This window comes from Brachyhypopomus gauderio, chromosome 1, assembly GCF_052324685.1.
Source record: "Brachyhypopomus gauderio isolate BG-103 chromosome 1, BGAUD_0.2, whole genome shotgun sequence".
Classification (NCBI taxonomy): domain Eukaryota; kingdom Metazoa; phylum Chordata; class Actinopteri; order Gymnotiformes; family Hypopomidae; genus Brachyhypopomus; species Brachyhypopomus gauderio.
Window position 1 is genome coordinate 17,157,717 of NC_135211.1, and position 15,459 is coordinate 17,173,175.

At 45.9% G+C, this 15,459-nt stretch overlaps 1 protein-coding gene across 1 annotated transcript in view; it reads right to left on the bottom strand.

Moving 5' to 3' along the window:
- Positions 1–15,459, bottom strand: part of tox3 (TOX high mobility group box family member 3) — a 118,035-nt gene that overhangs the window by 13,123 nt on the left and 89,453 nt on the right. Inside the window, 2 exon segments of the mRNA XM_076999857.1 lie at positions 2,158–2,403; positions 10,244–10,309. Of these exon segments, the coding sequence (XP_076855972.1) occupies positions 2,158–2,403; positions 10,244–10,309 (312 nt within the window).

Sequence of the window (15,459 nt, forward strand, 5' to 3'; positions counted from 1 at the left end):
CTGTAATGCAGTGCCACCTACAGTCTCCCACACTCACTGTAATACAGTCCCACCTAGAGTCTCCTACACTCACTGGAATACAGTCCCACCTACAGTCTCCCACACTCACTGTAATACAGTCCCACCTACAGTCTCCCACACTCACTGTAATACAGTCCCACCTACAGTCTCCCACACTCACTGGAACACAGTCCCACCTACAGTCTACCACACTCACTGGAATACAGTCCCACCTATAGTCTCCCACACTCACTGTAATACAGTCCCACCTACAGTCTCCCACACACTGTAATACAGTCCCACCTACAGTCTCCCACACCCACTGTAATACAGTCCCACCTACAGTCTCCCACACTCACTGGAATACAGTCCCACCTACAGTCTCCCACACACTGTAATACAGTCCCACCTACAGTCTCCCACACTCACTGCAATACAGTCCCACCTACAGTCCCCCACACTCACTGTAATACAGTCCCACCTACAGTCTCCCACACACTGTAATACAGTCCCACCTACAGTCTCCCACACTCACTGCAATACAGTCCCACCTACAGTCTCCCACACTCACTGTAATACAGTCCCACCTACAGTGTCCCATGCTCACTGTAATACAGTCCCACCTACAGTCTCCCACACTCACTGTAATACAGTCCCACCTACAGTCTCCCACACTCACTTTAATACAGTCCCACCTATAGTCTCCCACACTCACTGTAATACAGTCCCACCTACAGTCTCCCATGCTCACTGTAATACAGTGCCACCATAACCAGGGAGCCAGGATGGTGATGCAAGTAACAAGGAATAAATGTTTGAGAATCAGATCTAATCCCTCTGTAGCGCCGTGACAACAGGCCCCGCCCCTTAATTCTGTAAAGGCAATGTTTTTTTTTCTTCCTCCAGATGTAGACGAGTCTAACTGACCATGAAATGAAAATTCTTTTACCAAAAAAAAAAAGCCTTCCGGCGGTCACTTGCACAGCACAGATATCTTAAAAGTGGCAATTATTTTACATGGCCACAGCAGGGCACGGGCGACTAAAGCTGTAAAACGTTATGGTGCTTATCCATTTAGGAAGGCAAATAAATATCCAACATCTCTGCAGTACTAACAAAAGGGGAGGGGCTGTACATAAAGATTATGCATTGTTTAAATAAATGGCTACTGTGACCCTATTGGTAATATTCAATGTCAATCATTACTGAAAGAACGAATGAAAAAAAGGATATGCATCATCTCAAGCTTTATGACCTTTCATGCTTTCTTATGTATTCATATTTCTGTGACAGAGATTTCATTTCTGTAATGGTCGCTTTTAATATAAGTAGTCTAGCTGTGACATTTTCTCCTCCTCTTCGTCAGTGCATGCACACCGCAGTGGCATTTGGAAACCACTCCTCTTTTCTCTTTTCTTTTTTTTTGGAATTAGCCATCATAACAGCTCAATCACAAACCATTATCGTTATGAAGCGACCGAGAACCTGTGCTGCTCCAACCTCACTTTTCATAACAGGAGGGCGCAGAAAGCAATATATTCATATACAGATATGACCTTTAAGACTCACATCTCTCCCCACACCCCACCCCCTCCCCACACACAATACTGTTTAAAGGAGCTTTCCAAGTGTCCATGGGCATGCATGCGGTGTGGGTATCTTTAGACAGGGTCTGAGTGGCGACTGAGACAGGAGACATGAAGCTTCAAGGTTTAGCTAATGCTAGACTCCACGTTTAGCTAATGCTAGACTCCACGTTTAGCTAATGCTAAAATCTAAGTTTAGCTTCCTGAGAATCTGGGTGGCATCCAGGAAAAAGTGATCAGGAATGTCATATTACTGCATGCAATTCACTTTGTATATTTAGCAACATTTAAAGTGTTGTTATAAGTTCATACTGTTGTAACCACCCCCATAGTTTCCATATTCATCTCCAAACTATCATGACTCATAAACAAAATTTTACTTTTGACTTTAACGCTGATTAACAGTCTTTTTTTCCCTCAGAGGTGCCTCCATTTTCTGCTGCAAACTGAAATACATTTTCCACAAAAGAATGAAAAAGTAAACAGAGAGCGGAGCAGATGTGCCTGGCTGAGGAGATGTTAAAAAGAGCACCGGGCCAGTCTGGAATCACAGCTATGATGAAACACTCACCACTGGGAGGCCACTGTTCACTCCCTCCTGCTCCATCAGGTTTCTGGAGATGGTAATTGACGGCAGGTCCAGGCTCTGAGGGGGGAACTGTGGGGTGAAGGGTCCACGCGGAGGGTGTAGATGCTCAGCCAGTCCTGGGAAGGGAGAGCCCACCTCTTGGAGGCCCAGGTCAGACTCTGTCTCTGGGGGAGGGGTAATCGGAGGGATCTCAAACTCCTCGTCGCCCAGACTGGGTGTGTGAAACGTCTGTGTGAGAAACCAGGGAGGGGTGGCACAAAGGTAAATATTACATCACATTTATCTGCATAAACGAACAGTGTGTTTCACCAGGATCCAATGGTGAACAGTTTCCCAAAGCTGAGAACATCTCAAGCAGGTGCAGGTTCTCTCAGTGGTCAGATGTCCACCTACTCAACAGCTTCCTCCATTACCTCCCCACTGTCTTCCCCCTTAAAATATATTACCCAGCTCTAGTAATATTAGCACCATATAAATTACACAGAGATTATCTGAGACCTCGGCTCCATAATGTCCCTTATAACCCACATGCCAACAAACGTGACATGTGGCCTATACCTCATCTCTAAGAAGACCGGCTGGGGGGAGGGAGAGTACCAGCCCTAGCAATTTAATTCTTACAAAAGCAATCAAAGCAGCAACCACTGCACCCGTGCCATCAGTCCCGCTCTCCTCTGAAAGGGAATGGGGGGGGGCAAAAAGAGACATCAAGCCCTGTAATATCATGCTGCCATCACAGCAGCAGGGCGGCAATGATAGTGCCTGGTTAATCTGGGGGTGGAATGGTGCTGAGTGAGAGAGAGAGAGAGGGAGAGGTGGGAGTGAAGTAAGAGAGTAAGATGAGAGAGAGAGAGAGAGAGAGAGAGAGAGAGAGATGAAGAATTTAGAAGCACATTTTCGCGGATGATTGGCTGGTCAGAAGTATTTCCACTTTGGTCCTCACACCAGCAGCTGCAGATCAGCTCATCAAGCTGCTTAATCCCACAGCCTGAGAATTAAACTCCACCGTCACGCTTCATTTACTGAGTTTGGCTTCTTGGCAATGGAGTTCCCCACCTGCTTGAAGCTCGTCTTCATCAAGACGTCACTACAGTCCGTTTCGCTCATTCTCTCTGTCTGCTCATCACTCCCCCCATCCCTCTCTCTCTCTCCCCGTTTGTTATTGTGTTCTACCCTGCTAGACCATCCATGGTGTCTATTCTCTTAGGTCTTGAACCCTGTGCAGCTCGGATATGCAAGTATTCGGGAACCACTTACTGGCTTCAGGCAATGAGTCACTCAGTTCAGTCAAGACTAGTTAATAAAGGATAAAGGAAAAGCACAACACTGTGTTTCAGTCCATAAACAAACTATGTTGGACAGGATTGAGTCTGATGATCATATATACATAACTCTATGTGAAGGCATTTCTCTTCCCCACTGAGCTGTGTTCCCCCATGCGGCTCTTCTGGTGCTGATGTGAGCGCCACTCTGAAGAGTCTGCTATGCCGTCTTGTCCCCATACTGTGAGAACTCTCTCTCTCTCTCTCTCTCTCTCTCTCTCTCTCTCTCTCTCTCTCTCTCTCTCTCTCTCTCTCTCTCTCTCTCTCTCTCTCTCTCTCTCTCTCTCTGGCAAATATAGCTACATTTGTATTGCCAAAGCCTGAACACTTACTTACAATACTAATACCACTGAACAGATAAAGAGTTCAGCTCTCTCTCTCTCTTGCAGCTGTTCTCTGAGCATTAGGTCACTGGACCTTGCTTCTCCGTAGACACATGTCGCTGAAAGTGTGAAGAGATTTTAATTTATGGACTGCAAAAGAACGGATTTGGCCATATGGAGTGGGCAGAAGCTCCAGCTGATCTGGAGTGCGTGTGCTCGCTCATTTGAACAACTTTGTGGAACAATTCCAGTCACGCTCTTGGACTTCACCTCATTGACCTTCACCTGCCTTTGCACTGTACTGACTGGGACCCTCACTGTGAAGTGTTGCCTGCAGCAGTGTCTGTTCCACCTTCCTCTCACTCCTCTGCTCCTTTACTCCCCTCACTCCTCTGCTCCTTCACTCCCCTCACTCCCCTCACTCCTCTGCTCCTTCACCCCCTCACTCCACTCACTCCTCTGCTCCTTCATCTCTCACTCTCCTCTCTTCTCCTTCACCCACTCACTCCCCTCACTCCTCTGCTCCGTCATCTCTCACTCTCCTCTCTTCTCCTTCACCCACTCACTCCACTCACTCCTCTGCTCCTTCACCCCTCACTCTCCTCACTCTCACTCATTTCCTGTCTTCCTGTCTTTTCTTTTGCTTACAATTTTGCCAGTTTTAGTGGAGCAGCAGTGGGAACAGTCATAGATTAAGTGATCCTCCTGCTTGCTTTTGCACACACACACACACACACACACACACACACACACACACACACACACACACACACACACACACACGTAACACACACACACACACACACACACACACACACACACACACACACACACACACACACACACACACTCACACGCACGCACGCACGCACGCACGCACGCACGCACGCACGCACGCACACACACACACACACACACACACACACACACACACACACACACACACACACACACAGAGGCAAATCACTTTAAAGCTATTTACTCAGGACTTGACAGCGACAGGTTCCAGCACAAAATCTTCTTAATGATTCAAAATATCTGTATGTGTTTTGCCATGTGTGTGTGAATGTGTTTGGATGTTACTGCGTGTGTGTTATTGTGTGTGTGTTTGTGTTACTGTGTATGTGTGTGTGTTGCTGTGCGACTGTTCTTCGTTCTCTTCTTCCTTTAACTTTGTTCATGTCTTTCATTGTTGCTGCTGGTTGTGCATTGTGGATCGTCTGCCGCAATAGCAGGCACCTGAGCTCAACAGTCTGTGCCAGGGGCTGGTGCGTGTTAGCGCCCCCTCTGGCCAAAACATGACTTGACCAGCTCCGACAGCTCCAGCCCATGTATGACTGTCAGAATGACCCACAGGAAGAGGCCACAGGAGCCAGTGCTGTAAGCAGACCAGAGCAGTGGAGTGTCAGACCCAGCAGTGATCCGGGAACCCTGGATGAGAGCTCTGAAAGGCTCGGGCTTGTTTGCTGGACAGTGGAGACATATTTTATGGGAGAGAATGTCAGACAGGGAAAACAGGGCAAAAAAAGGGGGATAAAGAGAAAGTGAGAGAAGGAGAGAGAAAGAGAGAGAGAGAGAGGGAGAGAGAGACTGAGGCAATTAGTGTACTCTGCTTTGCCCTATGATCTTTCTCTATGAATAAGACTGCAGTGCCAGCATATTACAACAATGAGTGTGTGAGAGTGAGTGAGAGAGAGAGAGAGAGTGCAGTGGCCTCTGACCTAAATCTGTCTAAAACACAAAGCTAAGCAAAGCTTCTGATGCATCATCCAGAGAACACAATTGAGGCTCACTCTTGTGAGAACATGTGTGAGGCTCACTCTCGTGAGAACACGCGTGAGGCTCACTCTCGTGAGAACACGTGAGGCTCACTCACTTGGGAACACGCGTGAGGCTCACTCACTTGGGAACATGCGTGAGACTCACTCTCGTGAGAACACACGTGAGGCTCACTGCGTCTCTTTCATGTTGTTTTGCAGAGAAAAAGTATAACAAACATGCCAGTGACCTTTTAGAATAACAAAGACCAGACTCCTAAAGGACAGAAAAGAGTGAAGGAGGAGGGGGAAAAGAGAGAGGAGAGAAAGAGAGAGAGAGGGATTACTGTCTACAATGACTCCAGTTGTTCCTTATCTCCCATCGCTAATGATGATTCAAATTAACATCTGCTCTGTGAGACAAGTGTGTGTGTGTGTGTGTGTGTGTGTGTGTGTGTGTGTGTGTGTGTGTGTGTGTGTGTGTGTGTGTGACTGTAATGATAATTGAGACATGCAGTCAGGGCATGTCTCATGTTGGGGGGCTGTCAGCAGGACTGTACTGGTGTGATGAGACTAGGTGAATTGGACTGTATCACCCTAGACAGTGTATGTGTATGCGTGTGTGTGTGTGTGTGTGTGTGTGTGTGTGCCTTAAATGAGATTGTTGCACAGGGTTACCCACGCTGACAAACCAATCTTACTCTCAGCCTTACTTTATCAATCCGGTCCACCAATGAGCAAACCAGAAACGTGTTATGATGAGCCTTAGGCAAGCCAGAGATGTTATGAATCTTATGACTTGGTTGCATCTGTTGGCTGTATTCGTTGGCTGTATCTGTTGGCTGTATCTGATGGCTGTATCTGAGGGCTGTATCTGATGGCTGTATCTGAGGGCTGTATCTGAGGGCTGTATCTGAGGGCTGTATCTGTTGGCTGTATCTGAGGGCTGTATCTGATGGCTGTATCTGAGGGCTGTATCTGTTGGTTGTATTTGAGGGCTGTATCTGTTGGCTGTATCTGAGGGCTGTATCTGTTGGCTGTATCTGAGGGCTGTATTGGATGGCTGTATCTGTTGGCTATATCTGTTGGCTGTATCTGAGGGCTGTATCTGTTGGCTTTATCTTAGGGCTGTATCTGATGGCTGTATCTGTTGGCTGTATCTGATGGCTGTATCTGAGGGCTGTATCTGAGGGCTGTATCTGAGGGCTGTATCTGTTGGCTGTATATGAGGGCTGTATCTGTTGGCTGCATCTGAGGGCTGTATCTGTTGGCTGTATCTGTTGGCTGTATCTGTTGGCTTTATCTGAGGGCTGTATCTGTTGGCTGAATCTGTTGGCTGTATCTGATGGCTGTATATGATGGCTGTATCTGAGGGCTGTATCTGTGGGCTGTATCTGTGGGCTGTATTTGAGGGCTGTATTTGAGGGCTGTATCTGTTGGCTGTATCTGAGGGCTGTATCTGAGGGCTGTATCTGTTGGCTGTATCTGAGGGCTGTATTGGATGGCTGTATCTGTTGGCTGTATCTGAGGGCTGTATCTGTTGGCTTTATCTTAGGGCTGTATCTGAGGGCTGTATCGGATGGCGTTATCGGATGGCTGTATCTGTTGGCTGTATCTGAGGGCTGTGTCTGAGGGCTGTATCTGTTGGCTGTATCTGAGGGCTGTATCTGTTGGCTGTATCTGTTGGTTGTATCTGAGGGCTGTATCTGAGGGCTGTATCTGATGGCTTTATCTTAGGCCTGTATCTGAGGGCTGTATCTGTTGGCTGCATCTGAGTGCTGTATCGGATGGCTGTATCTGTTGGCTGTATCTGTTGGCTGTATCTGAGGGCTGTATCTGATGGCTTTATCTGATGGCTTTATCTTAGGGCTGTATCTGTTGGCTGTATCTGTTGGCTGTATCTGTTGGCTGTATCTGCTGGCTGTATCTGATGGCTGTATCTGTATTTTGAATGTGCTCCACTATGGCTCTTGTACAGCAGCCCCTTCCACTGTCCATCCATCCATCCATCCATCCATCCATCCAACCATCCATCCATCCATCCATCCATCCATCCATCCATCCATCCATCCGTCCGTCCGTCCGTCCATCCATCCATCCATCCATCCATCCATCCATCCACCCACCCACCCGGTAGTGTAGTTCACCAGCGCACTAACAGGCACTGGTTAGAGGCGATTAAGGCGTGCGCTGTGGCTGGGCGGATCGATGCCCGGGCTCCTCCAGCGTGAGACCAAAGGCTCCTCCAATGACACTATGCCGACGACTACAGATTCAGCCTCCGAGAAATCCATCTCGACGTATTTATGAGCCGTTCCATGCAGGTAATTTGATTGCGTGTGATAGGAGATACTGCCGCATGGAACCGCACGTGAGTGGAAGAAAGCAGCTTTGAAGAGTAACATATATGCCATGCTAAGAGCAGGCCACATGAGCTATTATCCTTCAGCATGGAGAATACTGCAATACTCACAGATCCTCAGGAATGTGCTCAAGTTATAAGTTCAAATAATGATATATTATTAATAGAACTAGAAGAGCTGTTTTCAACAGGGCAAATATCATATCCTGCTACACAAAAAGGAACAATATAGGCCTGAAATGCCAACACTAAAGTGTATATAAACCCTAATATTGAAACATATTAAAATGCAGATGTTGGCTATTTACTTTTGTGTACATAAAGGCAGAGCAATCAAGTTTTTAATATGGCAAAGATTTAATAGAACACCTTGCATCCCTCTCTCTCTCTTTCTCTCTCTCTCTCTCTGTCTACCTCTCTGTCTCCCTCTGTTTCTGTCTATCCCTCTCTCATTTATCATTTTCTGTATATCCCTTTCTCTCTCTCTCTCTCTCTCTCTCTCTCCCTCTCCTGACACTTTAAGTAGATTAACAAAGCATTTGGGCGAACCAAAAACCCATCACACTGTCAAATTACACCATGCAAAGAGAAAAGTCTTCTTAATGTGTCGTCAGCTCAGGTTACAAAGAAGGAACACACACACACACACACACACACACACACACACACTGCAGCACGTCTCCTTCTTTAATTCCACTCTAGTCGCCCTGCAGCGCCATGAAAACAGTTGTTCCTTTTGATAAAATGGAAATGAGGTAAGAGGCTCAGACCAGGACTGTGAAACTTCCAGCTCCTGCTCGCACTGCAGGGCCCTGCAGCTGGGCTATCCCCAGCTACGAGCATCGCAGGCGGGCTTGGCAAGGGCAGGAAAGACCCTCCTAACAGCCAAACTACGGAAGGTCGGCTTACATCAACACAGGCAACATCGCACTTCGCTTGTTTGGCCTCTTAATCACCAGTACGTGTACACACACACACACACACACACACACACACACACACACACACACACACACACACACACACACACACACACACACACACACACACACACACACACACACACACACACACCCTCAACTACTGGGGCCATGTCCGTACCATGCAGGTAATTGAGGTATCTCCTCACTTCAGTGCTGCAGAAATACATAGGGAGCTTGATGGCGGACAGGGCAGGGAGTGCAGGAAGGAGCAGAGGTCGTGTAATACATGAGAAACAGTTACTCAGGCTCGAAAGTGAAGTCTCTCCTCTCACAATGCTATCACACGGTGTTACTGAAGCAAGCCAGAACTGCAGAGGTGGAGAATTTATGATGTATGTATTTCAGTCACACTGGCAGTCTCAGAGATGGTCTTAGGGCAGACTGAGAGAGGGAGAGAGCGAGGGAGAGAGAGAGACATGTAGAAAGAGTTAAAACACTGAAATGAGTGAACTCAATAATGTTTCATTACTTGTTAGACAAGCTCTCAGTGTACGTGTAAAAAAAAGAAGACAAAGTCAAAGAAATGGAGGGGAAAAGGGCGAAGGATGTGAAATAAGGATAATAATATCGCTCACCTGAGCTGAGCCTAGAGCCCCACTGTACCATAGGACTAATGGTGGATCAGAAATCATATCACTGCTTTGGAAAGTGAACCATGTTTCTGCATTCGTGAGCCAACCTGAGCTGAAGCTCTGCCTTCTGGGCTTCCTCAGTTGAAGCAGTGAAAATACTCACAATTTTTACAATACTTGGCAATAGTCACTGCTTTGTCTACAATGCAATTTCTTTCCATACATGTAAAAAAATAAAAAATTATATATATATATATATAAAGTTGTTATTTTGAAAATGCATGGCTTTCTCTTTCTCCTGTCAGTGATGACATACTGGTGTATGTGTGACTGCAGTTGGATGGGCCTAGTAAATCTGACAGCCCCTGAGAAAGACTATAATATGTGACTCTCTGTCACAGCTACTCCAGAAGAGAGAGAGAGAGAGAGAAAAAACTCTGTAAATACAAGTAAATACTGCACACACAGGATCACGGGTGTGAGCCCTCAGCCTGTGAGAAAAACACCCTGAGAGGAAAGATCTAAACAAGCAGGAGTGTGTAAAAAACAGCAGCAGTTATCGCTTAAAATCAGATTTTTGTAAATGAAAAGAGAGTGTTGAACGTGGAGAGGGGTAAGAAAGGCGAGTGTTGTTTAGGAGCGAACGCAGGATTGACCTGCTAGTGTGTGACACGGCCCTTTTATTTCGGAGACGGGAGGGTAATGAGAACTCGCGCGCAGCGCTACAGCGGGAATGAGGAGACACTTACGTCAACGCCTGTGAAGAGAGCGCCGCCGGTGTCAGCCATGTTCATGTAGTTACTGGTGTTCCCGAACTACAACAAAGACACAAAAGTGAGGAAAACAGTTAGACAGCATTCCCACAGAAAACATTCCCACAGAAAATCCCACATCGAGGCAAACGATGGCTGTAGCATAACGGAACGAAGGGTTAGGTGACCATGACAGCAGGAGAAGAAGAAAAAAAAACAGGGATGTTACAAATGTTAAGAGGAGGGGCTCTAAGTGTCATTGTTATTTTCCCGGCAATATGATTTGACATTTGTGCATGATGGTTTGCTCTGCGATTTGCTCCCTGTCCTGCCACGCTCGGAGGGAGGGGGAGGGGAGGGTCTGATGTGATTTAGCAGCCCCCAGTTTTGCATTATAAAGAAGACTGAGCAGAAACGTGCAGTTATTAATGCTCAGACAGCCGTGAGAGGAAGCGTGCGGAGCTGGCCTGGTGAAACACTCCTGCAGTGGCACGGCGGGCAGCTAGGGAGTGGCGGAAAAGAGGGAAAACCAGGAAAACCATAAAGGAGGACAGCAGGGACGGAGGCGGAGATGGGACGTGGCGATTCGGAAGTCATCTCAAATGTGTGTAAGACGGGGCAGGCCCTCTCGTAGCAGCACCCCGGGGCTCTGCTCCAAACCGCCAGCATTTGTAAGCATGTTAGCAGGAACGCTCACGTGAGCTTACAGTTCCTATGGACTGGTGGTTTGAGCACACGTGGCAGGAGATTATTTGCTACTACAGGGACCAGGACTCAAAAATAACAGCACCTTATTTATTTTATGTACCTTTTACAAACTGTATGAAAAAAAATGTGTACGTGTAAATCGTGAATCTTGGATCACTTAAATCTTGAGTTTATTGTGTATTGTGAATCTCACCGTCAGTTGAATCACATATGCATATATTGTGAATCACCTTCTTACAGAATTTTATTACACTCTTGGAAAATATGATTACATCTCTTGCAAGAAATACAACATACAACTGTAATACATGAGGAGAAACTGGAGGTGACAACCCCTCCTTTCTTCTTTGTTGCTAGTCATTTTACTGGCTGCATTGTACATGCTTCAGTGGAAACCTTGTGTTTGTGTGTGTATTGCAAAAGTGCTGCATTTTATGGCCTACTTCATCTAGACTGGTCTGCGTTCATGTAGACTGGCTTACGTAGACTTGATAACACATCTTTTCTACTCTCCGGATGGGAGTCATCACTCTGACAGGTAAGAACAATATAACAGCCTCTTAATGAATTATGGGGGAGCAACTGGAGGGAAAACACAATTGAGAACCCTCAGTGACCAAGACACACACGCACACACACACACGTGCCACACACACACACACACACACACACACACACACACACACACACACACACACACACACACACACACACACACACACACACGACTGCAAGCCTACTGTAGCAGTGTCTCTTTTTTGGCAGTATATAGAAACTCATTCCTACTGTGTTGTTCACAGGCAGAAGAATCAGGACATTTGCTTAATTATCTTCTCATGGCGAGCAAACAGCAGCAGAAGCAGACTCTGCTCGGAGGTGACAGAGAGGAGCATCTATTCATGTTCCTGTTTTGTTACAGCCCCCTTCCTTCTGAGCGGTTAGTACGTGACTGTAATTACCGAAGGAACTGTAGCTAATCAACTGTGAATGGTATCCATTAATTAGTTAATGCCCTGGAGAGATAGAGATAGATAGATAGACAGATGAGAGAAAGACAGAGAGAGAGAATGAGCTTAAAATGTTAATGTCAAAATTCTACAGTGATCTGCAAAAACACACACACATACACACACACAAACACACACACGGACATACACACACACTTCAGAGCATCTGGTAGAGCAGGTGGCTTCAGCTGATCCAGGGCAAGCTTTCACCTGACTGCGCTTTGTAAAGAGGTTCATGCATGCACACACACACACACACACACACACACACACACACACACACACACACACACACACACACACACACACACACACACACACACACACACACACACACACACACACATACACATGTACACGCACGTAAACACACACACACACTGCATCCAAAAACCCCAACAATCAGCTGAACATCTGTCCAGAAGAGGAAAAGGAATGAATGACCCTCTTCATCAAGCTCTCACTGAATCACTTATTTCATCTGCCTTCCTCTCTCTCTCTCTCTCTCTCTCTCTCTCTCTTCCTCTATCCCTTCTCTATTCTTCTCTCCCTCTCTCTTCCCCCCCCCCGCTCTTCTCTGTCCCCTCCCCCTTTCCCTTCCCCCCACCTCTCTCTTTCTCTCTCCCTCCCCCTCCCTCCCCCTCCCTCTTCGTCTCTCACTAGCTGTCTGCAGTATTCTGTCCTGCAGTATTTTGTTATCAGCAGAGTGCTGGTCTGCTCTAGATCTTCTTTTAAACTCCAAGCTGAAGTCCAGAAATGCCCCTATCTACCCCTCGGGGCAATGCACTGATGGCAGGAGAGATAAACAGAGAGACGGAGGACTATCCTGTCTCTGTCTCTCGGAATGGAGGCAAATGAGAAATGCACAAAGGGGAGACAGAGCGTGATCACACAGTGCATTGTGGGAAGACGTGAGACAAGTGCATGCCTCATTTCATCATTAATGGCAGTGCAGCTGCAACACAAACTCGGCAAATAGTGTGTGTGTGTGTGTGTGTGTGTGTGTGTGTGTGTGTGTGTGTGTGTGTGTTTGTGTTTGTATTTGTTATGTGTGTACATGTAAGACTTGTATGTGTATCTCATGTGCAGTGTTTATATGCTGTGTGTGTGTATGTGTGTGTGTGTGTGTGTGCACTTGTACATGGTGAAAAATCAGGACAAATACAAGAATACACACCAACGACTTCAGGACGTGTTACAACTTCAGGACGTAAATTGACGTCCTAATTTTTCAAAGTTCTTTTTTTATTCTTATTATGTTCTATTACCTCTAAAATGGCTCCTGAGCAAAAAAAAAAATTGTCCTAAATTTTCACCAAAAACGGACAAAATCTGTGTAAGTGTATTGCACTTTTGCTCAAAGTGTGTACACGCCAACTAGAGGCCATCTGAGGAACTGCACAAATACTTTTTTTTTTTTTTCCATAACCCAAAACTATGACTAGCCATTTGTGTGTTGGTATATTTATATATATACAGTCTTCCGAAAGTATTCATACCCCTGGCAAATTTTGACTTAAATTTACTTTTATTTAACCAGAATTTAAAAAATTGTTTGTAGAAGAAAAATTGGCTAAAAATTGTTTGTAGAAGAATTAATTCACTCATACCAGGGTAAGGTGACACCAGCTAGCACTAGCGAGGTAACTAACTCACTATTATTTAACGTATAGCTAGTTCCATTAGTCATCCTACGGAGTGGTAAAACAGTCTTATTATGATATATATTATAATATTATGAATATTACTGACAGCTTTAGTTAACAATATCTAGCTAGGTTAGCAAGCCAAGTAACGTCAGCTATTGATTGTTTGGTTTACATCAGTATCAGTAAAGTTCATGACACACACCAAGTTATTAAGTGTTGTTTATTCAGTGTCCAACATAGTCGACAGCAAAGTGATGGTCAGAGCTAGATGCTAGCGGATCAGAGCTGGTTTCAGTGGAACAGTTGCAGTCCGCATTTGAAAGAGCAAGCTCTCGGCTGGGAGTACACGTTCGTCCAACCCGTCGAGAGCTTGCTCTTTTCTAGCTAGATGCTAGCGGAATCGGGGCTAGATGCTAGCGGATCGGAGCTAGATGCTACCGCAAATGCTCAAATCTTCCACAACCTCCGCCTCTGGTGGACGAACGTGTACTCCCAGCAGAGAGCTTGATCTTTCAAATGCGGACAGCAACTGTTCCAATTAAACTTTTAGTCGCGAGCTTCCTATTATGTAGTCTGCAGCAGTGAAATGCTGGCTACACACAAATATGCTCCGTATCACATAAGCCCTATCCGGACGGGATTAGTTTCTCAGGGGGTCCTGGGGTAATTTTCTCTTTTACGGGGGGTCCTCTGTGATTTTAATCCCGTCCGGAACGAGCATGTCCGTGTTTTTCTCAGACGTCCTCAGAGAAAATTACAGGCGGAATTACCTACTGTTTTTCGCTGTACTCCGTGGTCGTCTGGTAATTTTAGTCCCGTCCGGATCCACATGTCTGAGTTTATACATGCAGACATCACCTCGCGTTTAATAAAACAGCTATATGTCCACTGCCACGCACCGTAGTTACACGTTGGGCGCGCGTTTTCACGGAGATCCACGTAAAGACAGCGGCGAGCGAAAATGGATTTACTGGATTTTTTAATGGATTTATTTTATTTTATTTAACGGATTTATTTAGCTATTTACATTCATTAGCGATTTTTTATAATGTGTTTTCTGTATTGGTTTAACAAAATAGCTTAACTTAAACGGAGATCTTAAATGCTGAACTGAACAGTAGTAAAGTTAAAAAGGAATCATCAGAGTTGGCAGTGTGACATTATTAAACATGCTATCACGTGACAAGGCGATGTCATGTGACCGAGAAAGCCAAAAACTCACGGGTCCTCCTGTTTTTTCAATTGCTGTCCGGATGCAAGAGTTTTATCACTGAGTACAAGGGTGAAATATTTTTCACAGACGTCCCCCTGAAAAACGAATCCCGTCCGGATAGGGCTAAAGTTTTCCCCTTCATCTCTCCTAATTGTACAAACCCATTTTCTTTTTTTGCTCGTCGTCAGCCGGAAAACCATGTAAACTGATATACGGATGTTTTTACTTCGAGGTACTCTGCAAAAGCTCTTGTTAATGTGTAACAGAAGTAACTTTACCCTGCGACGAGAGCTTCCGGAAGAAAAAATGCGGTGTGAAAAGGGCCTATTGGATTCAAGTCAGGACTCTGGCTGGGCCACTGCAAAACATGATTGTTTTTGTCTGCTATCCATTTCTTCACCACTTTTGCTGTGTGTTTTGGGTCATTGTCGTGCTGAAATGTCCACTGGTTCCCAAGGCCCAGGGGCGGACTGGCATGCATTACTACCAGGGATTTCCCCGGTGGGCCAATGGGTTAGTGGGCCGCCGGTGGTTTAACTCAGCCCGTGGAGGAGCCATTGCGGCGCACTGCGGCCCTGCAGTTTAACGCTGCTGTTTAACGGTGTTATATAATTTCTGGTTAAATAAAAGTACATT